The sequence below is a fragment of the Hyperolius riggenbachi genome, chromosome 8 (genome assembly GCF_040937935.1).
Source record: "Hyperolius riggenbachi isolate aHypRig1 chromosome 8, aHypRig1.pri, whole genome shotgun sequence".
NCBI classification, from domain to species: Eukaryota; Metazoa; Chordata; class Amphibia; order Anura; family Hyperoliidae; genus Hyperolius; species Hyperolius riggenbachi.
The window spans coordinates 272,590,766-272,616,186 of NC_090653.1; the positions used below are offsets into that span (position 1 = coordinate 272,590,766).

The following is a 25,421-nucleotide window of genomic DNA, read 5'->3' on the forward strand; positions in this document are numbered from 1 at the left end:
TTACAATAAAAATACATACAAATGGCTTACTTCTAAAAGAAGGGGAAATGCCAATTTCAAACAAAAGATTATTCATCAGACACTATAAATAATGTGTTTCGTGGAGCACAGTCCGCTTACTCAGATCAAATACAAATGTTTAGACTCACCGGTAATGAGGTTTCTGACCATCTCAGTGAACGCTTAAGAAAGGAGAGACTCCTCCTGGAGAAACAATTGACAAAGTAGTTTAAAAGCCCCCACCCCTCCTACTACCTTCAAGTATATACAGTGGAGGAAATAATTATTTGACCCCTCACTGATTTTGTAAGTTTGTCCAATGACAAAGAAATGAAAAGTCTCAGAACAGTATCATTTCAATGGTAGGTTTATTTTAACAGTGGCAGATAGCACATCAAAAGGAAAATCGAAAAAATAACCTTAAATAAAAGATAGCAACTGATTTGCATTTCATTGAGTGAAATAAGTTTTTGAACCCTCTAACAATAACAGACTTAATACTTAGTGGAAAAATCCTTGTTTGCAAGCACAGAGGTCAAACGTTTCTTGTAATTGATGACCAAGTTTGCACACATTTTAGGAGGAATGTTGGTCCACTCCTCTTTGCAGATCATCTCTAAATCCCTAAGGTTTCGAGGCTGTCTCTGTGCAACTCTGAGCTTGAGCTCCCTCCATAGGTTTTCTATTGGATTAAGGTCCGGAGACTGACTAGGCCACTCCATGACCTTAATGTGCTTCTTCTTGAGCCACTCCTTTGTTGCCTTTGCTGTATGTTTTGGGTCATTGTCGTGCTGGAACACCCATCCACGACCCATTTTCAGTTTCCTGGCAGAGGGAAGGAGGTTGTCGTTCAGGATTTCAGAATACGTGGCTCCGTCCATTTTCCTGTTAATGCGATTAAGTTATCCTGTGCCCTTAGCAGAAAAACACCCCCAAAGCAAAATGTTTCCACCCCCATGCTTGATGGTGGGGACGGTGTTTTGGGGGTCATAGGCAGCATTTTTCTTCCTCCAAACACAGCGAGTTGAGTTAATGCCAAAGAGTTCTATTTTGGTCTCATCAGACCACAGCACCTTCTCCCAGTCACTTACAGAATCATTCAGGTGTTCATTGGCAAGCTTCAGACGGGCCTGCACATGTGCCTTCTTGAGCAGGGGGACCTTGCGAGCCCTGCAGGATTTTAATCCATTGCGGTGTAATGTGTTTCCAATGGTTTTCTTGGTGACTGTGGTCCCTGCTAATTTGAGGTCATTCACTAACTCCTCCCGTGTAGTTCTAGGATGCTTTTTCACCTTTCTCAGAACCATTGACACCCCACGAGGTGAGATCTTGCGTGGAGCCCCAGAGCGAGGTCGATTGATGGTCATTTTGTGCTCCTTCCATTTTCGAACAATCGCACCAAAAGTTGTCACCTTCTCGCTAATGGTTTTGTAGCCCATTCCAGCCTTGTGCAGGTCTACAATTTTGTCTCTGACATCCTTGGACAGCTCTTTGGTCTTTCCCATGTTGGAGAGTTTGGAGTCTGCTTGATTGATTGTTTCTGTGGACAGGTGTCTTTTATACAGGTGACTAGTTAAGACAGGTGTCCTTAAAGAGACTCCGTAACAAAAATTGCATCCTGTTTTTTATCATCCTACAAGTTCCAAAAGCTATTGTAATGTGTTCTGGCTTACTGCAGCACTTTCTACTATCACAGTCTCTGTAATAAATCAATGTATCTTTCCCCTGTCAGACTTGTCAGCCTGTGTCTGGAAGGCTGCCAAGTTCTTCAGTGTTGTGGTTCTGCTATGAACTCCCCCTTCCAGGCCCCTCTATGCACACTGCCTGTGTATTATTTAGATTAGGGCAGCTTCTCTCTTCTCTCTGATCTTTTACAAGCTGGATAAATCGTCCTCTGAGCTGGCTGAGCTTTCACATACTGAGGAATTACAGACAAAGGCAAAGCTGTTTGCAGGAAGAAAGGAGCAGCCTGAAACTTCAGTGCATGAGAGCTGAAGGGGGAAAGAAACACACAAATGATCTCTTGAGATTCAAAAGGAAGGGTGTATACAGCCTGCTTGTGTATGGATGTATTTTCTATGTGTGGACATACTGTACATCAACCTCCTTCCTGTTTTGGTAGCCATTTTGTTTGTTTTTAAACAAACTTTTTAAAACTGTTTTTAACGACTTTTAATGCGGCGAGGAGAGGCGAAATTGTGACAGAGGGTAATAGGAGATGTCCCCTAACGCACTGGTATGTTTACTTTTGTGCGATTTTAACAATACAGATTCTCTTTAATGAGGGTGACTAATTGAGTAGAAGTGTCTAACCACTCTGTGGGAGCCAGAACTCTTAATGGTTGGTAGGGGTTCAAAAACTTATTTCACTCAATGAAATGCAAATCAGTTGCTATCTTTTATTTAAGGTTATTTTTTCGATTTTCCTTTTGATGTGCTATCTGCCACTGTTAAAATAAACCTACCATTGAAATGATACTGTTCTGATACTTTTCATTTCTTTGTCATTGGACAAACTTACAAAATCAGTGAGGGGTCAAATAATTATTTCCTCCACTGTAGACAAGAATCCGGCCACCGAGACACCAATCGTGACCCTACCGTCTGTCTAAGTTAAAAATCACCATGCCCAGTGAGAAAAAGGGTAGCAGGAAACAGAAAGGGAGTGATGATGTACCCTGAGATGGTCAGAAACATTACCGGCGAGTCTAATCTAAACTTTTTCTAACCATCTCAGTGTACGCTTAAGAAAGGAGACACAGGCAAGTAATTTTATACTCACGTCAGGGTGGGACTGCTGCCTGCAGAACCTTCCGACCAAACGCCATATCTTGTCCCGACAGCATATCTATTCTATAGTGCTTCATAAATGTCATCAGTGTTGTCCAAGAGGCTGCTTGGCAAATTTGATGCAATGACGCTCCTGCTTCCTCTGCCCAAGAAGTTGAAACTGATCTTGAAGAGTGAGCTGTTAAGTTTTCTGGTGGATTCCTACCCTTCAGCCTGTATGCTTCTATAATTACTCTTTTTATCCATCTCCCCAATGTAGATTTAGATGCTTGCAATCCCTTATTTGGCCCCGTATAGTTTATGAACAAATGACTGGATTTTCTGAACTCTTGTTCTATGTATATAATGTAATACTACTCTCCTGACATCTAGATTACTGTATTCCTTTTCCTTTAGCGTTCTTTGGTTACCTGCTGCGTTCTGTGGAATTCTGTGACTACCTAAAGGTGGCCATACATGGTACAATTTTTCATTTTTTTCGATAATAGTATTTTTTTTCGATAATAGAGATAATTTAGTTCGATTATCCCGTTAGATCGAATATAAAGATTTTTCCATCATGTCCAATCAGATTTTTTCGAAAAAAGATAATCTTTCAAATTTCTTGATCGAAATTTTTTCTCTCTACTTTCTTTCGATCCGATCATTTACATTGAAAAAATGGAAAAATCTAACGTTTTTATTGAATCATGTATGGGCACCATTAGGTAGATAATTCGGGTCAGGTGTAAGAACAATTTTATCTGAAAAATTTTTGAGAAAGGGTTCTTTAGTTAAAAACGCATGCATATCCCCTACTCTTTTAGCTGAAGTAATTGCGGTTTAAAAACAGAGAGTCTTTAGAGAGGTCTACCAATGTCTAATTCTTCCAGAGGTTTATATGGGGGTTTCATTAGCATCTAACACCAAAGGTAGATCCCATTGTGGTGCCATCTTTGTCTTTACTGGTTTGGATCTTTCCACTGCCTGTAAAAAGTATTTTATCAATGCTACCCTGGCTAGAGGTTTATCAAGAAATAGCGATAGTACTGTGCATTGTACTCGGGTTTGGCAGTCAGCACTTTACATCGCTACTCCTTTTTGTAGAAATTCCAATATATCCGGTATAGTATTTGTATGTCCTTTCATTTTCACACACCAAGCTAGATATGCCTTCCACATTTTTCCATAATTTTTTCTCGTTACTGGCCATCTTTTTAATAGTGTTTGCACTACACTCTCTGATAGTCCTTTTGATTTTAGAAGTTCTTCCTCAGAAACTACGCTGTGTAATTAAACATCCTTGGGTTTGGATGATGTACCAGACCTTGAAGTTGAAGGTCTGCTCTGTCTGGGAGTTTCCAGACCAAGCCTCCCGCACTGATCCACAATTGCGTGAACCAGGCCCTTTTGGGCCACCAAGGGGCAATTAGAATCATGTCCGTGTTTTCTGTGTTCCATTTTCTTACCACCTTTGGAATCAGCTTTGTTGGAGGAAAGGCATATACTACCGGATATGGCCAGGGCTGAGTCAGAGCATCTATTGCTACTGTCTGGCTGCTCCTGTGAAGGAACATGAAGTTTTGCAACTCTGTTTTGTGTAGAGGCCAACAAGTTTATCTCTGGCCTTGCCCACCTGTTCACTATCATCTCGAAAATTTCCTGATTTAGGCTCCATTCTGATGGGTCATGGTCCTGCTCAGGTAGTCTGCTGCCAGATTTAGACTCCCTTTCAGATGAATGGCTGATATGAAATTTATGTTCTGCTCTGCCCACTGTAGTATCTCTTGGCTTAAGTTTAATAGAGCTGGAACTCTTGTTCCTCCCGTTTGGCTAGCTATGACACCGTCGTGATATTGTCCGATAGTACTAGGACGTCCTTTTCTATCTGCTTCTGGAACCCTCTGAGGGCCAGTGCTACCGCCTTTAGCTCCTTTGCATTGGATGATAGAGTCTGATCCTCTATCCTCCACCAACCCTGAATGTGAAGTGTATTGCAGATCGCCCCCACCCCTTGCTGCTTGCAACTGTTGTGATTGTCACTATTTCTTGAGGAGACCACTCTTTCCCCTCCTCTAAGCTGCTGTTTAACCACCACTTCATGGACTCCCTTACTTCTTTTGGTATGCTTACGTTGTTTGTCCAGGGACTTCTGGGTTTTGTCCCAGCTGTGTAGTAGAAAATTTTGAAGAAGTCTGCTGAGGAGCTGTGCCCATTTAACTGCTGGAATGGCTGCAGTCATATAGCCCACTACTCTCATGATCTGTCTTAACAAAGACATTGGATGATCCAGTAAAAGTCTTGCTGCTTCTTGCAATTTTTCTCTTTTTTGTTGAGGCAGGAATATCTTGCTTTGTATCAAATATATGAGGTAGCCCCAAGACCATTACCCTCTGTGATGGTATTAGATTTGATTTCTGAAAGTTTATTATCCATCCTAGACTTGTGAAGGTCTGTAGCACAATCTGTTTGTGATGCTCTTGACTCCTGACTAGGATTAGTATGTCGTCCAAATACGGTATCAGTGAGATGCCTTGTCACCTCAGTGGTCTCATTACCTCAGAGACCACTTTTGTTAAAAATCTGGGTGCCGAGGCTATCCTTAACTGCAGGGCTACAAATTGATAATGCAGTGTTTAGGTTCCCAACCTTACTGCAAACCTTAAAAATCTCTGATGCCTTCTCCAAATTAGTACATGGAGGTAAGCATCTTGTAAGTCTAGATTTACAAAATCTCCTCTGCTCAAAAGTTGTCGAACTGAATATATACTCTCCATCCGGAAACTTTTGTACCTTAAAGGATACCACAACTGAAAAAATATTGCTGCATTGTGTGGGGGATTACAAACACATACCTTTAGCACCCCCTGCCACCCCCCGTCTGCCGCCGTTCCTCTAATATTCCTGCCGGTGGCCGGCGACTTGATTGACCCCCCACCCGGACATACTGTGCCCTGTGTGTGCAGTATGTCCTCCCCTCTTCACTTCTGGTCGGCGCATAGCGATCGGCTCAGAAGCACAGGGTGCAGTATATCCAGGTGGGTGGGAGGGGGGGTGAGGTCAATCAAGTCGCCGGCAGGAATATTAGAGGAACGGCGGCAGACGGAGGGGGGCGCTAAAAGTATGTGTTTGTAATCCCCCACACAATGTAGCAATATTTTTGTCAGGTGTGGTATCCTTTAAAAATGGATTTAGTTTTTTCAGGTTCAAAATAAAAACGAAATTTGCCTGTTGGTTTTTTATTAGGAAAACATGGGAATAGAAACCCTGGTTTCTTTCCGCTAAGGGAACTGGTTTCATTACTTTCATAGACAAGAGACGAGATCACTCATGCCTATTGCCTTTTCTGGATCTTTTGGGAGGGGGTTGATAAAAAAACCTGCCCAAAGGTACACCTGAACATTTTAGGCGATAGCCTTCCCTTACTAGATTCAGAACAAAAATGGCTGGGTTTAACTTCTCCCAATACTCCGGAAAAAAAACTCAATCTTCCCCCTACCTCTTATGCTACGTACACACATGCGACTACGATCGTTCGTTGTTAACGACGAACGATCTTTTAATTGACGAAAGAACGACCGGAGTAAAGTTAGTTCTAAAAAGTGTGTAACGATCACATCGTTAGAACGAACGTTACACCACGTAAAAGCACTTAATGCGCCTGCGCATAAAATTGTAAAGTTCCCTGGAGAAAAAGTGAAATGCGCATGTCCAGCCTGGTACAAACGATCGTTTCCAACGATGTACTACTTTTGCAAACGATCGTCGTTGGTTAAAATCCGCCGAGACAGAACTTTCTTTTGTAGCGATTTGGCTCGTTCGTCGTTAGACTTAATAGTCGGTGGTTCGTTTTTTGTAACGATCGTCGTTGGTAAAGACCGGGGAACGATCGTTACAAACGACTATAGTCGCATGTGTGTACGCACCTTAAGTCATTTGGCTTCATTAGGGATTTCTGACCTCCCAATGACAAACCCCCCTCTTCCTCTTGCCTTGGGAAACCACTTTCTCTGAAAGGCTGCATTCCTATCCTGCTCTTTGCCTGTCTTTATACAAAAAGGGTTTCTTGAAAGGTGATTTTCTTTTTATCTGGGAATTGCTTCCCTTTCTCAGCCGACCTTTTTAATACATTGTCTAATTCGGGTCCAAACAGTAGACCATCCTCAAACGGGAGAGCACATAGATTTTTTGAAGTTAGGTCCCCTTCCCAAGCCTTTAACTACCTGAAGACCGCTTCACGCCCATGGGCGCGGCCGCAGCCCCAGGACCGCCTAACACCGATTGGCGTCAAGTCCTGGGGCTGCGCCGCCCTCTCTTCAGTCTCCGAGCAGCTATTGCCGCTCGGGAGACTGTTAGACAGCGAATTAGCCGTCTTTACTGTTAGTACAGCTCTTCGATCAGCAGCAGCGCTGTACTGGGGGACAAGAGAGCGATCGGCTCACATAGGCAGGAGCCTATGACAGCCGATCATCGTGATTGGCCAGCTAGGGGGGGAGGGAGGGGATTGAAAAAAAAAAAGTCAACAGTAGAAAAAAAACATTAAAAAAACAATTTGGGGGCGATCAGACCCCACCAACAGAGAGCTCTGTTGGTGGGGGGAAAAGGAGGGGAATCACTCGTGTGCTGTGTTGTGCGGCCCTGCAGCTTTGCCTTAAAGCTGCAGTGGCCATTTTTTGTGCCTGGTCTTTGGGGGGTTTACCACTGTGGTCCTCAAGTGGTTAACCAAACTGCCCTACGAGTTTAGTAAGGCTGTAGTACGGGCCATAACTAATAGATTCTGCTGTGGCATCCGCCAAGAATCCTACAGCTTTAATAATAATTACTGGAATGGAAGCTGAATAGGAAGATGAGAGTTCTCCTGAGAATTTTTTTGACTACATTTTCAACCCAAATTTTTAGATTTCTGCAAATGCAGGTAGCTGAAAGATTGGCCTTGAACCCAAATGCTGCTGCTTCCCAAGCCCTTTTTATAAGCAGTCCTATCTTCTTATCCATTGGATCACGCAGTGTCCCTGCGTCCTCAAAGGATAAGTCAGTCTGTCTTGCATATCTTGCCAAGGAAGCATCTAATTTTGGGCATTTCATCCATTTATTAATTTCTTACTCTCTGAAAGGAAATTTGTGTTTAGCAGATTTTGGAATGAACAATCTCCACTCAGGTTCTTTCTATTGCGTTATATCTTTAAAAATTAGTGAATTGGAAAGGCTCAGCTTTGTTTCTGCACCAATCCCCCATAAATTCAATCGTGTACCGAAGTTTGTGCAAACTCAATTTCTTCTGTGGAGTATACTGCCTTCAGTAATTCCCGAGTTTCCTCAGGCAAAAATAAAAAATATGGGATCTTTCTGGTTATTACTATCCGTCTCGGACTCCTGTCGGTATTTCTACTTCCTCATCCGACTCCTCCATATGCTCTTCCTCTTTCTTCATTGTATATAGCTGCTGCATGCGGTGTAAACATATTTGCTCTGACATTGTATGGCCCTGGTCCCTCAGGAATAGAGCCAGCTCCTTTTTGACTCAGGGGGAATATGCTGACCATCCTTAAGTTCTCTAAGGGCCCCTCTTATTTCCTGCCTCATAGAGTCCATAAACTGCTCGACTAGTCCAATTGACTCAGAGGCTAAAATATTGTCTGAGCATTTTAAATATAGCAGTTTTGGCCATGAAGGGTCTAACTTAGCAAAGCAGTTCTGACAGAATTTTTTTCCTGTCTTTTTCTTAGGGGAAACTTGGAGACAAAAGCGAAGTATACATTCCCCTTTAAAACCATTAATTCCTAGAATGCATACACATACAGGCACAAGCGCATACGTTACCAGCACATCGCTGCCTGAAGCTAGAGAGCCCGCCCTGGCATCCGTCTTACCCGGCATCTCCTATTGCTCCATGTCGTCCTATGGAGCCCCGGAAGTATCGCTTCTAAATATTCTCTACGAGCGATCACTTCCTTCACTGCCGAGGATGGAGTTTCCCATATAAGGTAACATCCTGCTGCACATCCCCGGCGAACTTCCGCCCCCGGCCGTATAAACGTCTGATGTCCTCACGCACGAGTTCCCACGAGACCCCAGCCCCACCTTCTCACAGGACACCAGACTGCTTTGCGAGTACCGCTTTCCAGCCAGAGGGAGAAATTACCTCAAGCGACCTAAAATAAACTATCCAGGGTCCGCTTGAGAAGCTGCAGTTGCCCCATGTCCGACTATACGGCAGGTAGGATACAAACAACCTCCCTGCGCCTGATCACAGGCCAGGAAAGGAGGCTATCCTGCAAAATTTACTCTGCCTAGTCAGACATAGTGTCAAACAGTCTGTCAACTGTGTCTCCGGTAGGCCGGAAACACTACATACTGAAGGTAGTAGGAGGGGTGGGGGCTTTTAAACTACTTTGTCAATTGTGTTTCCCCCGGAGGAGGAGCCCGGAGTCTCCTTTCTTAAGCGTACACTGAGATGGTTAGAGAAACAGTGTCTTTATATGGTCAACAGAAAGTTTGGAGCGTCTAAAAGCTTTCAGGTGCTCCAAACTTACTGTCTACAGTATAAAGACACTCTTTGTATTTGATCTAAGGAAGCAGACAGTGCTCCATGAAACGGTATCGTTTAGTGTCTGATATAGAATCTATCTGTACGAAATTGGCATTGCCCCTTTTAGAGGTAAGCCATTTTTATTCATTATTTTTAGTTAGATACTGTACTGTAGATATACCAGTCATCCACTCCCACCTATTTGTGGGGCACCTTTTTCCTCCCAGTTACATCACAGCCCCTCTGGCTGATTTGGGGGGTTAGTCTACTGTTAACTTTTGAACTATTGCTTTTTTTCTGGAGTGCGATCCGCATATCTGACGTCCTAAAGAACCCGAGTAAGAACGGGATTTCCTCACCTGCTAATCTTACAGAGCAGTGAGGAAGTTCTGAGTTTAGTTCCACTTCAAAGAACAAGGGTCTTCAACACGGTTTTCCACCACACAAAATATGGATTTATTGTAATTTTTCAGATGGTTTAACCCTTTAGCAGCCAATTTATGTAGAGGCTTGCAAGTGGTTCAGGCCAATTTTAGCTTTAGTTTTTTTTTTTTTTTATTATTTCTTTGTTAGATTTCCTAGCTTCTAATTAATACTGATGTAATGTGTGTTTATGGCCACTTGTCACTAGGGGGCCATATGCGACAAAAAACAAAAACTTCTGCTTAGAGTTTTTCTTTTCTGCTTGGAGAAATATCAAAACCTTCAAGTGAGGTAACTAGTTTGTGGGTGTTGACAATACACACCTTCAGGGTCTAGATATTTCTTCACCCCATTTAATAAAAAAAGAAAGATGCCTGTGAAGAAGGGAGTCTTATTTTGTCTTTGAATACACTACGAGAGGGATGAGTAAAAAGATACACAAATAGAAAGTTTTTCTTTACTCATCCTACTACAATTTAGATCTGGATTTTCAAATCTCGACATACTATGGTCTACTTTGATAGTGGCCAATTCTACACACTTCCTGTTGTGATCTCAAATATGCCATGTTTCAATGGGTCTCTGGAAAGCATTGGAAAAATCTACCTCAACCAACCTACAGAAAAGCCAACGATGACCAGGGTAGATTTCAATGATAACTCACCTTACGTTGCAGATATCACCTCTGTGGAGGCTCCCACACATGTGGACTTCTTTGTGTATATAAGGACTAAAACACCTCAGCAAATGCTCATTTTTCAGCGTATGAACACACACACAGCTACAGACATAAAAACATTTTATCAAAAGTGAAACAAAGCAGTACAATAGCTCAATAGCCATCAAAACTGGTTCATAACAAAGTATAGAAAATTCAATATTTTCCTGGTCTCCTAGGAGATAAAGACAGCTTTTGACAAGATGAGAAAACCGTTGTAAAAAAAATCTGTCCATTCCAAATCTCCCAGAAGCCTCGGAACTAAGCCGTTTCCAAATGTCACTGCTGTGCCCCAGTCTCTGAGAAATGACTGCACATTAGCAAGCCCGTGGAGAGTCTCATCTGTGAGGTTCAAAGGTCCACTGCCCTCTGGAGGTTGGAGGAACTTCATCTCATCCCAGAAGTTTCTTTGGTGTTTTTCGAACAGTTTACCAGAAAAATCCAGACAAGCATTGTGTAGGAAAGGTCCTCAAAAAGTCTCAGCGGTTATCCCTTTGACTCTACTGGCGGCAGGAATCATGGAAAGCCTCCAAAGTACGGAAATCTCTCCACGTGGGTGGCAGGCCGTCCTGTAAAAACTTCCCGCAGCGTTGGCATGGAGCCTGAAACAGCTTGATATAACTTCTTAACCAGGTCTGCAAAGAGGAGGTAGAGAAGGAGAAGCAATGAAATCACAGACATCGCCCCGGCTGTCATGTTTAATGCTTGCAGTGACAAGATGACACTCGCTGGCCCCAGCCCAGCAAACACACAGATTCTGCAGGAGCAGGCAAACCACGTCCCCTCCGCTTACAAGGTCACAAGAAGAGCTGATCTGAAGGCTCTGGGCCGGAGAGGTACTTTCTGTTTTTCTCTAAGACTCAGCTGTCCTAAAACCAGCGTCCCATCTGCTGGGGGGACATTCTATCTAGCACATGGGAAAACCTACATGCTCACCAAAAATATGCAACACTGCAAAGCAAAAAGCTAAAAATACATAGATAAAATGCTGGACTTGTGCAAAATATAATTACATTAAAAATGAGATTTAGGTAAATTTTAATAGAAAACTTTCAGGGGAAACAAAAGATGGGGGTCATAATGGACAGCAAACACAAGATTTAGATTTATTAGACTTTCTTATACATTTTATGTATATTAGACTTTTTTAAAGTATTTTATTAAACAGACCCTGTATCAAAAAGAACGTCCCCGGGGCGGGGGTTTGGGTACTTACCTCGGGAGGGGGAAGCCTCAGAGTCCCAATAAGGCTTCCCTGTTACTGTAGGCAATCCAGCTCTGGCTCCCCCGAAGTTTCCCGCAATCCTCCCTAGACAAGCCTGGCTTGATATATTTACCTTTCCTGACTCCAGCGGGTGGCGCTATTGCGGCTCTTAGCTCGGAAATAGATGGAAATGGCCGATTTCAGTCGGGTCCTGCCTACTGTCAGTAGTAGATTGGACCCGACTGGAATCTGCTACTTCCGTCTATTTCTGAGACCAGAGCGGCAGCTGCGACTGTGCTGGAGCCAGAAAGGTAAATATTTACATGCTCGCCGTTCCAGGACCGCAGCGAGACCACCGTTTGACGAGGTACAAGGGAAACCTCGATAAGATCCAGAGGCTTCCCCCTCCCGAAGTGAGTACCCCCCCCAGGGGCATATTTTTTGTAATACAAATTCCCTTTTAGGGCCCTTTTCCACTAGCAGTCGCTAGCGTTCACGCTGAACGCTAGCGATTGCTGAATCGCAATTCCGGCGATTTCCCGACGGTTGCGGCCGCGATTTTGCTATGCTATGCACTGCATAGCAAAATCGCGGCAAATATCGCTCCGCCGCGCGTTCGCGTCAAAAACGAATCGCGGTAGTGGAAATGACCTACCGCGATTCCTATGTTAAAAAGCAAACCGTAGCGATTGTAAAACCGCTAGCGGTTTGCGACTTTACGATTTGGCCAGCGCAAACGCGCTGGTGGAAAAGGGACAAAATCAGAAAATACAAGACAGTCTAATGGCATATAAAGTGCAAAAAACAAAAAAAAAAAAAAAAAAATGACTGACACTCCAACACCCCATCATCACAACTTCTTCCAGCTGACAGAGAGACAGCCCTACCATCTATACAAGTATAGTCTTCTAAGCAGGCGGCTCTTTCGGCCTTTCCACAATTAATCTTAAAGTGAACCTCCGGACTAAAAATCGACTCAGCAGCACTGAAAAGGCCTGGTGTTTCTTTAACAGTTTCACAGCATCAGAACTTTGTTTCTCTTATACAAGCCTCATTTTTAGCTGCACAGAAGAAAACTGCCCGGGCTTTTGTCCCCTGATGCTGTGCAAAGCATGATGGGATTTCTGATTTTGTTGTTCTCGTTCTGCTCTTTTGGTGTATTTTTTTTTTTACATTTTGAATTTGACATTTGAAGCCTAGTGTGTGCAGCTGAGAGGGGTGATGAGGACACAGGACAGTTGGAACTGTGTCTCCTGCTCCCTGTCACCTCCTTTCAACCAAAAAGATGGCTGCCCCCATGAATCACAAACATTTGCCTGTTCTTTTAAAACAGGGTGGGTAAGAGATTATATTACCTATCTATTCTAATTAACATAACTAATGTAACTTGATGACAGTATGTTTGTTTAGGCTGAAGTTCCCCTTTAAGGCTAGAAAATGGAGAATGATAAAAAAAAAGTGTGATTAGCCAGGGCCGCATCACCTAAAACATGTCTGGTATCAGACCAACAGGTCTGTAAACTAATCAGACAAACAAGCAGAGGATCTATTCGATCTAAATGGGGCTCGTTTCCCAACATTAAAAACCTAAAGATTTTACCATGATGAAGAATCGAGAAAATGATCAAAACATTTTCTCATGAAATCATACAACTCAGTGGGAGTAAACTTCTCAGTTAAGCAATAAGTAATAGAGTGCCTTTTAAGCGACCAGTCCAAGACTAAGAAACCTACTAGGTTTACTTCAATGCACACATATCAAGTTTTTGTCTCTACCCACCATTGCCATCCCCTCCTGTAGAGTTGTAACCTGGGAGGACAGCCAGTACCTAGTCATCAGTAACCTGGCAGTGTACAAAGTTCCTGAAATGAAAGTCTTGTCAGCCGAGGTTATATCTTGTCTGACAAGACCCCAAACAGACACGGCAGGGTTCAAACGCGACAGAGTAGCCCATTCAGTCGTGAAGGAAGTCCACTATTTGCTTTTAATAATCCTTTATGGGTGGACAGAACCACAAAAGGTGCAAAAAGGAAGCACCTAATGCCCAGAACAATCAATCTCTAGAGACTTTCACCCATTCTCACCAAGTTGAGATACACTTGGTGTAAATTATGTTTGGATGAGAGTATCACACAAGATGACCTTTTTAACAGCCTCAAGGGCAGCTTCCCAGTCCTTGCCATCCAGCTCAATCTGTTCCTTCGTCCACTTAGCCTTAGAGGGGAAGTGTAACGCGCATAGCATGTTGCTGGAACAGTGCCCAATATACCATTGTGCCCAAATAAGTGAACTTTCCCTGGCCCTATCTGCAGGATCAGTGCTGAAACATGGTGTTCAGGTGAATTTGGAACAATGTTCTAAATATGACCAGCAACACTAGTAGCTAAAGAGACACTGAGGCAAAAAATAAAAAAAATGATATAATGAATTTGTTGTGTAGTACGGATAATTACTTGAACATTAATAGCAAAGCAAATCTTCTCAGATTTTAATTTTCAGTTAGTGTTTTTTTTTTTTTAACATTGCATCATTCTCTAATATTTGCAGTTTACATGCTTCTCAGCATTCAAAATGTTTTTACAGAGCAAACCAGTGAACTATTGAACTGTCCTCTGGAGAGAAAAATAAATTACAATGACTGACAGAGGATAATAAGCTTCAGAAAACCGCTCTCTGCGACTTTGAAAGTCGTGGAGTTCAATGGCTCTTTTGCATAGATAACTGGAGTTTCTTCACTCTTCCTGTACTGGAAACAATATTAGACTTATGTCTCTGCTTCTAATGTTTTCTTTCTTAGCTGTACTACACATACAAATCATATTTTTTTTTACTTCAGTGTCTCTTTAAGTTACCCTGTATTTAGTATAAAAATGCTGTGGTGTTTGCAATGATTGATGCCTACCTATATTATCTATTCTATAAACGGTTGGATGCCTGCCTGCACAGCATCCGTTCATGCTCCCAGTACAGGGTATACACACGACGAACACAGTAAATCCAGCGCAGGAGACTTGGGCGCACAGGAAGTAGCTTCGGTGCCAGCAGAAGACGGAGCTGAAGTTACTTATAAAATAATAATTCGGCCTCCAGCAATTGCTGGAAGCCGAATTATTTCATTCTCCACCATCCATGGCGGCCTGGAGGGGGGATAGTATTTAACACGGCCGGGACTTGTGCAGCAGCAGGATCAGCCATATACCGCTGTATCCTGCGCCCAAGTCTCCCGCGCCGATTCCTCTCGTACCCCCACACAACCATTGATTAAGTCCGCATCCAATCATGCGTTTCCCGGTGGACATATGACTGAGATCACGTCCAGGAACTCTGCCACCAACAGCGGAGCTACCAAACAGGGACAGCCCAGACCTGCTCAACGAGTGGCAGCGATGTGCTCATTGCACAGTACACATGCCAGTCGGGGAAGCATCTTCCTCATGCATGCTAGCCATGGCAACCGGTAGGTGCTGATAGTCGAGTGATGTGTTACTCTGCTTATGTGCTTAAGTGGTATTGTCACCATAAAAATCAAATTTCAACAGCAACGGGTCTGAGTATTAAGTGAAAGATCCTGCAGCAAAAAAGTGATAAAAATTCTGCATTCAAAACTTGCAAAGCGTTTTCTGCTGTTATGTTTTGGAGTCATCACATACTTTAGGAGCACTGGCCCTTTAACAGCCATTGCCATTCAGTTGCATGCTGGGGGTTCTTTTTATCTATAATATATTCCTCCTCTTCCCTTTATTTCCCTACCTAGCTTCTTATCTGAAACACCCTCTACTCACTTGTGTTTACAAGCTAATCTGAGGTGACTCAGATTGGAGGATAAGACAGTGCAGTTCCTAGTATACACCTCAGTGGGAGTGTCTGAAGACTCTGGCAGGAGGGCAGCTAATGAATACACAATGAGCAAGAGAAAGGAGGGGGGAAACAAGAGTCAGGGAGGATATGTCAGCATTAAGCTTGGCAAAACGGCCACTGCCTTGAATAGGATTTTTTGCTTTTCCTTTATAAAATACACAGGAATCATTACGAGGATAGCACAATACATCTGTTATGTAATTAGAAGTAGTATTTATCTACTTATATATGTGTATTTTACTTCTAGGTTAGCATGGGTGTCGCTTGTTCTTTAAGCTGCCCTGAACACTGGTTAGTTCCAATAATTGCAAAAGACTAAAAACAAATGCACACTCCCACCTTTATCTGATCAGCAGGCAGCCTGTCAGCCAATCAAGTGCATTGGTATACACCCTATGTCTGCCGCATCAAATCTAGCAGGAATTGCATAAATCTGGCAGCATTCAGGTGGAAGGCTTTGGTAAGACTTAATCATGGATTATGTCACTTAGCAGGGACCTCGTGTGCAAATACTGTGGCAGATTCTGGGACCCCTGACTGTCATGTGAATTTGTGGTTTTAAATTTCTTTCTTGCAGTTTCCAGGATGCGGTTGATAGGCAAGTGGTTAGGGAGGGGACCAGGTGGGGGTTGTACCTACACGCGGTGTACCTGCTAATTGACAATCCATGATTAGGGTTGACCGAAGCCTCCCACCTGAATGCTGCTAAATGTATGCAATTCCTGCTAGATTTGATACACCAGACAAAGGGTGTATACCATTGCACCTGACAGACTGCCTGCTGATCAGACATAAGGTAGGAATGTGCTAGCCGAGAGTGTGCATTTGTTTTTCATGCTTTGAAGTCAACATTCAGTTCAAGGCAATGTGGGCGATTCCCCTAGTGGTAAGAGTTCCAGGGCTCACCTGTATCTCCCTGTGGGTATCGCATGGTGTTTTAGGGGTCCCGGTCTGTGGAAGATTCCGGGGCCCCTGACTGTCATGTGAAACAGTGTTTGCAGTTTCAATCATTGCTTAAAGGTGTGTTTTGGTACTTTGAAGCTATAGGTTTGTATTCACTGTATGGTAGATCACTGTCTGTGATATTGCCTTGATAAAGGGGACCCTCCAGAGGCCCCGAAACAATTGGAGTGACTGTCATGTAACCTCATTATGGAACAATAAAATGTTTAGTTCCTGTTAACCTGTTTGTGTGGGGACCCCACTTTAGATGTATCCAGGGCCAGATTTAGGCCAAGGTAGGCCATGGCCCAGGGCACCACAGGAGCAAGTGCACCAAAGCAGCAGGCTAAACTGGTGCAGCATTTGTAAGCTTGCAAATGCTGCAATGCAGGGAGATCAGGCAAGCGCCTGACTGCAGCACTCTGCTACTAGCCGCCTGTGCAGCAGCCACCTTGCTCTCTGTGCACGTTTGCATTGTGGCCGATGGCTATGGACTTGGGCAACATTGGAGATGGAAAGGAAGAGGAAGCTTCAGCACTGGAGACGAGCGGAGAAATGAGTGACACTGATGACTGCTGCGGAGTGAAGATGAGCTGGCTACCTATACTAAAAGAGGAGGGGGGGGGGAGGGATTAAAATCTGGCTACCTATACTGGAGGGAATTGGGGGAGGGGTTATCTGGCTACCTATACTGGGGAGGAGGGTCATCAAGCTACCTATACTTGAGGGAAGGGGGAGTGGTCATCTAGCTACCTATACTGGAGGGAGGGGTCATCTCACTACATATACTGAAGGGGTCGGCTGGGGACCGTGGCCTTGGGCGGTAAAGAGTACAAATCCAGCCCTCGATGTATCCCTATATTATCTCACTAGTCTTTCAGCAATCATCTCTGAGGTCTGATACAGTCGGGGAGGACTGCACATTTTTGTCCTCTAATAAGAGTTTGTAGTGGTGCAAATTAAGGCTGCTGGAGTTTGTAGTGATGCAGATTAAGGCTCTGTGAATTGGAGCTACTGGTAATATTGGTTTTATGTAGCAAAAGCAAAAACTTTAATACAAAAATAAATAAATGATGCATTTATTAGGATATTTAAAATTCTGCAGAAATCTGGCTAAACTTGAAGTTGCAGTGCACCAGGGTGGGGAAGGGGGGGGGGGGGGGGGGGAGAGGTCTGAACACACTTTGTATTCTTCTACACCACCGTCTTTCTCCAGTCAATAAAAGGGAGAAAATTAGGGATTGGCTGCAGACTGGGCCCAGCATCTGTCTGTTCAGCAAACTGCTTCCCTGCAGCCGCTTGTCAATATCTGATTTTATACACAAACGCAGCACTTAAAGACCCAGGAAAAAAATGCAGCAGTAAGATATCTAATGCAAAAGAGATCTTAAACCTATAACAATTATTAAAGCCATATCCAGAACTCTACAGCACAACATTATTATGGTTCACTCATTTGACAAAAGTTGGCCACGCAAAGATTTTAAATCTGACATGAGTGAATTTTGTATGAACTAAAAAGGGAGGTCTGTTTACATCTCCAGTCACATAAATGGAACAGAATAGAGTGGCCAGTCCTATTGACTGTTATCACATGTTATCTTTATTAGGTCCTGCTACGGTCATCCAAAACATGTGCAGATGGTAAGGAACAGATGTGCACGAATTCTTAAAACGTTTCATATTCTTTGTTTTTTTTTTTTTAACCTGTATCTAGTGTGAATACAGCCCAAGTATTTGTTCGGAGGGGAGAATAATATCTGCAGTTTTTACAGTTGTCTTCTGGATATTGTCTCAAGTCTCCTCAAAAAAGGCCTTCCGCACATGTTCTGCTTACTTCCTGTTGCCAATAAGAGGACTTTCTTCACTTCCTGTTCCCAAAGAGAAGACTAGTGCTAGTCAATGTGATACTGATGATTCCAAATGATGCAAATGTTATGCAGCATGGGAATTGACCAGTAAAATGCAAAAGTTGCTAAATCTCATTGGATCATTTCCAATCGGCAAAAATTTGCATCAAATCAGAATGAATGGTGTCTCAGTCATCATCCCTAGAGAATACTCTCCAGACTTCTTGCCTGCTATGTGAAGATTGTCCTCACTTCCTGTAACTAATTCAGTGAAAAGCCCAGTTATTTTTGTGGTACTCTTTCAAGGGAATCTGAAGCGAGAGGGATATGGAGGCTGCCATATTTATTTCCTTTTAAACAATGCATATTGCCTGGCATCCTGCTGATCCTCTGTCTCTAATAATTTTAGCCACAGACCCTGAACAAGCATGGAGATCAGAGGTTTGAGTGAAGTGACTGAATTGGCCAGATGCTTCAGGGCTGTGACTCAGACACTACTGCAGCCAAACAGATCAGCAATACTGCCAGGCAACTGGTATTATTTAAAAGGAAAGAAATATGGCACCCTCCATATACCGCTTGCTTCAGGTTTCCTTTAAATGCTTGCTATTGCTCACTGTTTTGCTTCATTTTCTGTTCTCCATGGAGTGAATCTTTACAGTGACCCCATTAGTGGATCAATGCATAGGATTCCATTGTTCTATCGCAAAATAGATTCAATAAAAGCACACATCCTGTTTTTCAGCTTCAAAACATGATGCTGACTCCTCATGCTGTCTTCTCTCTAGAATTCAGAACCCAGACAGTATGAGTCAAGAGAAGGGCGGAGTGAAGAGCAATCATATTGGAGTCAGCATGTTAGTGGTTGAAAATGCAGCCTTAATAGTGTGAACAGGGCTTTCTCATGTAGCTGGGTCAACACAGCAGAAATGCTTTTATTAGACATCTGTTTCAGGATACAACAGTGGAATAAAAACTTACATCATTCTAATTTGAGTACCGAGAACTTGGTAGCGAGGCACATAAAGGAGCAGCAGATCCACCGCAACGATGAAGCCGCCTCCTTGCAGAGGGTAATTACGACATCTTGGTACGCTACAAGCTCCAGTGCACTGCTGATTGGAGAAAGGACCAACATATTGACACTTCCATCGAATGTCTGTCAGATGTTTAGGAGGCTGAACTCTGCTGGAGTTTTACAGATCAATCAAGAAGCCTGCTTCTCCTGGAGATAATAGACACAAAACCTGCTTGCTAATTCTGCTGCTAGCCTGGTGATTATGAGATCTTTCCACCTGTCAGACCAAATCGGGAAAGTTGATAATGGGACAAGATGAGAAAACATGGAAAGGATTGATTCCGCTCGTAGTTCTGCTATGGCACATCAAAGATAACCACCACTCAAAGGGTGCCTGTGATAAAGCACTTCTCTTTCTCCGATGCCCAAGTCATTTCATACGTAGAATGGATTTAACTTTTCCGCACAGAAAACTGCTGTGTTTAAGACCTTTTCACAGGGATGTCTAGACAAAGCATCCTTACTTAATATCAATCCCCACAGTTAATTTTTTTCATGTGGCAGATTATACTCTTGGCGTAGCCATGTACAGTAGTTACCATGTGATTAAATACAAATCAGCTGTCCACTGGGCCTTAGGAGTGGTTTGTGCTTGGAGGATAAAGTGACATATTAAAGAAAATCTGTACTCTAAAATTCTTACAATAAAAAGCATACCATTCTATTCATTATGTTCTCCTGGGCCCCTCTGTGCTGTTTCTGCCTCTCCCTGCTGCAATCCTGGCTTGTAATTGCCAGTTTTATGCAGTGTTTACAAACAAAAGACATGGCATGTGAGAGGAGCTCAGTGTGTGAGTCAAACAGAGTGTGCAGGGGGCCTGGAGAGGGTGTGTATAGCTTCTATCCAATCACATGCAGCACAGCACATTCCAGCTTGACTGCCTCAGCCCGACAGAGCCGACAGGGGAGAGAAGATTAGATCATATAACAGAGATAATAAAGCCACTGTGCAACTAGGAAAGGCTGCAGTTAGACAGAGCACATTAGAACAGGTATAGGAACTTATCGGATATACAAGAAAAAAGGATGAAAATTGTTACAGAGTCTCTTTAAGGCCATAAGAACTTCAAAACTCAAAAAAACGACATGCAAATTCAAAGCACAAATTTCACAACCATTTAAAAGGGAATCTGAAGTGAAAATAAACTTATGTTCTAATGAATTGCAGTACAGCTAAGAAATAAAAACATTAGTAGCAAAGAACAGAGTCTCATGTTTTCCAGTACAGGAGGAGTTAAGAAACTTCACTTGTTATTTACGCAAAAGAGCTTCTCTGGAGACAGTCCAGTGAGACAGCGAGAGGCAGCTTCAGATAAGGTTTTACTGCAGGGAGTTAAAAGGGTCATTAGCCCTGCTCTGCTTCATGGTTTAAAATACAGTGTGAGGTTTGTAATTTCAAATGACCGAATGACGCAATGTTATATTTTTTACTTTTTTTTATATAACACTGAAAATAAAAATCTGAGACTCTTCTTTGCTGCTAACGGTCTATTAATTATCTGTACTACACATACAATTCTTTATATCATAAGTTTTTTCCGCTTCAGTGTCACTTTAAGGTGGCATTCACATCTAAGCCAATTTGGCTGAGCTAAGAAAATGCTGCATGGTGCAGATTTCAATTGCAGCATTGCCGCTACACCAAAAACCGATAACCGTGCTTCCTCTTGAGTGTGTTTCTATACGGAGAATGGCATAAAGGTAGCCAGCTAATATACAGTCATAAGTGAGGGTAGGACCAGAGGGGCATTTAGGATATGCCAGGCATGGTGCTGCCATACCTACCATACTACCAAGGGTGAAGCCATCACCTTTGTGGAAGGATGGAATCAGGCCTGTGGACAAAACAGGAGACCACTGTGTACGGTCATAGATTGGGGTCTTTTGCCTTCTTAAGACAGAAGGTACTGTGTTTGCGATTTTTCAGGTTATAGTGAGCATTGAGGCGTCTCATAGTGCATCACTGCTGAATATGCAAACCATTCCTTTGTTGTCCCCGATACTTGTTAAGAACACACCCCACATTTTTGACATCAATTTTTCTTGCATTTTGTCGGGTGACCGTAAATTAAGATCGGAAATACCACAAAAAAAAAAAAACTGTCCTCACCATAAAAGATCGCACTACCACGTCCGGCATCTGGGGCAGCTGGTAATGCAGAAGGGCAGTCGTGGCGTGATCAGTGACCTGGAGATCAAATTGGAGAATACGGTTATAGAATATTCTGGAGCAGAACATTAAAACCACCAGAAAGTGAAAAAAAAATATATAAAGGATATCTTGTTACAACTGACGGTGTCAAGCGATGGGATATTTATAGGCAGCAAGTGAACAGTACGTATGAAACCCAGCATTTCCTTTTTGTTCTAAAAGATTTACAGCATTCAATATACTACCACAAAAATGGCAGCAGAACAGCATTCAAACAGTTGGAAAGCACCTTGCTTAAGTGGGCAGCTTCTGGTCTCATCAGAAGAGGTGATAACATCTTATGTTTACATTCCTTTGTCAGATACAGTTAGTACACATTAGCAAACTGCCAAAACTGAGCTGTACTGAGCTGAGAAGCAAAGAGAAAGTGATCACAAGATCGATTTTAATATATAAACATAGCACCTATGCAATGGCAGCTTTCAGAGCAGATAAACTGTACTTTGGGGATTAGTCATTTGTAGACAGACCATATTACTTGTGCACAAAAAGCAAATATGAAAAATTCTCTATTGATCTCTGTGGAATATTTGATCACCGAGATTTTCGGAGCCAGTACAAAATATACCTAGTCTCCCAGAATGCTCTTGAGGGGCTCAGGAATATCTAACCTGCCTAGGCTAAACATGGCTGAGGGGCTACATACCAATATACAGCAATATATAGATCTAGGAAATATTTCTGATGTTGAAACCAGGAACGTTACCATAAAAATGGCTTTCCTGAATAAAATCACTGCATTCTACTACTGTATATATTTATTTCAAGGGGCCACTGTTTCAAGTGTAAGAAACCCAGTACCATACAAAAAAAATGGTAACAGAACAGAATTCTTCTTCAGTGGAAAGCTTGTTGCCACATCCAAAGAGGCTCTAACATATTTTGTTTACATTCCTTTGCCAGCTAAAATTAGTAAAGCTAGCAGCATTGCTTAAACGGAGCTGCACACATAGAAGCAGATAGGGCTGAGAAGTGATTACTAGATAGATTTTAATTTACAATTACAGCAGCTATGGAATAAAATGCAGCTTCCAGTGCAGATAAATTGTACTTTGGGAATTTATAATTTGTGAACAGACTACCGGTATATTACTGCACTTGTGCACAAAAGCAAATATGGTAACTAATAAAAAGTAGGAAAACACATTTTTATTTAATGTTATGTCAGAATTTTATCCCACTTTATTTTTTGTTCTACCAACAAATTTATGCTGAAGACAACCTGAATAGTTCTAATACATTTTTTTTTTTTTAAAACGTTCTTTGAATTATTGCAAGAAAAATAAGTTCTCCAACACCTTGTGCAAAAAGTAACAACTAAAACTAGAAAGAGCACAACCCAATTTGACCACATTAGATCCTTTCTAGCAATGTGAAATTGTCTAAAAGGAAATTAGGAAAGAGGCAGCATTTTTTTTTTTCACACCACTTAGCACTATTCCTCATGTCCAGTGGGGTAAATCAATCTATTCAACAGAACAGAAACCGCAATGAGGAAAAGAAAAAACACACAAGGGCTCTATTCACAAAACTTTTCATAAATTACTTATTTATCACGATTGATAAACACACCTTTCAGCACACTTACAAGCAGAATACTCACTCAAAGTTGTTCCTGATTAACTTCAATATTACTTTTCTTACCATAACTATATATTTTTGCTCTTTGGAAGCTTAAAGAGACACTGAAGCGGAAAAAAATTATGACGATATGATTTGTATATGTAGCACAGCTAAGAAATAAAACATTAAGATCAAATACATCAGTGTAATTGTTTCCAGTACAGGAAGAGTCAAGAAACTCCAGTTGTTATCTCTATGCAAAAAAGCCATAAGCTCTACGACTTTCAAAGTCGTGGAGAGGGCTGTCTTCTGACTTTTATTATCTCAACTGTAAGTGAACAGTTTTCTTTTTATCTGCCAGAGGAGAGGTCATTAGTTCACAGAGTGCTCTGAAAGAATCATTTTGAATGCTGAGTGTTGTGTAATCTGCACATATTAGAGAATGATGCAATGTTAGAAAACACATTATATACCTGAAAATAAAAATAATGAGAATATTTTCTTTGCTGCTAATCTTCTAGTAATTATTCATAGTACACAACCAATTAATTATATCATATTTTTTTTCGCTTCAGTGTATCTTTAAAAATGTAGTTAAGGTGAAATCAGGTGAAATCAGAGGAAAACAGGTGAAAAAGCTTTGCGAATCATACCTATTGTGTGTAGAGGAGATATAGCCTGCACTTGTTTTTTCTCCAAGTGCTACCAGGGCCCATATGCAATTAACTTTTTCTCCTGACTTATCTCCTAGGAGATCATTTTCATATTTTTAAATTAACTAAGAGAACCTAAAGTGGATCTACTGGGGGCAGATGGGACACAGAGCTATGTTCTCTGCCTAATGATATGTCTCTGTGTCCCCCCAACCGCCTCTCTCTGCCGATCCCCCCCCCCCCTGCGCTATAGCCCCCCGGGTTTAGCGACAAGATTTGTTAACTCAGAGGTAAACAGAGGGGAAAGGAATTCCCTGTTTAAAATGCCCGCCAGGGGCATTCCTGCAGGGTTTCCTGAGCTGCAATTGGGCAGCTTTCTCCCCCTGGTCACGCCCCCTGCCGCTCCCCTGCCTCCCTGCACGATATGAGAGACACAGTCTCTCAGTGCAGCGTCGTGACCCAGGAGTCACACAAGTGAAATTGGGCCATTGCGGCCCACCGGAGCGGCGGTTTTTGCGGCTACCTGATCCGCTCAGCCCTGCGGATCACGTAACCTACTTTTTTTTATTTTTTGAGCCCACCTTGGGCTCTCTTTAAGCATTTTATAATTGAAAAAAAGTACCTACAAGTTGGCGAAGTAGTAATATCAAAATTAGTATTGCTTAGAAGGCATTTGATGAAATTGGGCACGATTTACAAAGCTTTTTTCACCCGGTTTCCCCTATTTTCACCTCATTACTTTTTTAACCTCCCAAAGAGCAAAAATAGAATCTAATTAACGTAAAGTATTATTGAAATCAAGTTAATCAGGAACAACTTGAGTCATTATTTTGCTTGTAAATGTGCTGAAAGGTTATTTTTTATCAATTAGGTGATGTCATGTATGAAGTTTTGTGAATAAAGCCCAATGTGTAAAAATATCACCTAGGAGAAAACACAGGAGAAAACGTGAATTGCATATTAGCCCAGGACTTTAATTTCTCCACAACTGGGAAACAGATGGAAGTAACATCATGTGACTCAGTGGGGGTCATATTGCTACATGCAGAGTGCATCAACTGCGGGTCTTGATATAAGCCAGGCATGTACAGTTTGTTATGCATAAAAAGAATGCCGGGCTCTCTGCCAAGTAGCACTTTCTGCCTTATGGAGAGAGGGGGAGGAGTGTAAGCAGGAACCACAACAGCTGTCAGCTGAGTATTTTCCAACTCGGAGGATCTCATGAAAGGATCGTATTGCATAATGAAAAACTGGTTTATATGTAGGGCAGTTTTTAGCCCATTTTCATGCTACAGGCAGGACAACCCAAAGTCACCTACTGTGTAAAAATAAAGAAAATATACGAATATATAGAAAATTGCATAGTGGTAGTGTAGTATGCTCCCACACCACTAGGTGGCACTCCAGACACTTGCCTATGCCCAGAAACGGCCCTGTGTATACATATGTTTAGCCAAATTGGCTGCAAATACACACACATTTTATACTACATACAGTGCTGTGAAAAACTATTTGCCCCCTTCCTGATTTCTTATTCTTTTGCATGTTTGTCACACCTCAATGTTTCTGCTCATCAAAAACCGTTAACTATTAGTCAAAGATAACAGAATTGAACACAAAA

The 25,421-nt window shown here is 42.3% G+C and overlaps 1 protein-coding gene across 2 annotated transcripts in view; it reads right to left on the bottom strand.

Moving 5' to 3' along the window:
- The window catches only part of MED27 (mediator complex subunit 27), a 390,553-nt gene that overhangs the window by 8,213 nt on the left and 356,919 nt on the right, over positions 1 to 25,421 (bottom strand). Inside the window, exons 7-8 of one of the 2 annotated variants that reach the window (XM_068248918.1) lie at positions 21,483 to 21,560; positions 10,504 to 11,074 (exon numbers count right to left, since the gene is read on the bottom strand). In XM_068248918.1, the coding sequence (XP_068105019.1) occupies positions 10,940 to 11,074; positions 21,483 to 21,560 (213 nt within the window). In that variant the 3' untranslated portion in view covers positions 10,504 to 10,939. Of the gene's footprint in view, positions 1 to 10,503; positions 11,075 to 21,482; positions 21,561 to 25,421 lie in introns of those variants that run through there. The other variant, XM_068248917.1, reaches the window with a different exon arrangement.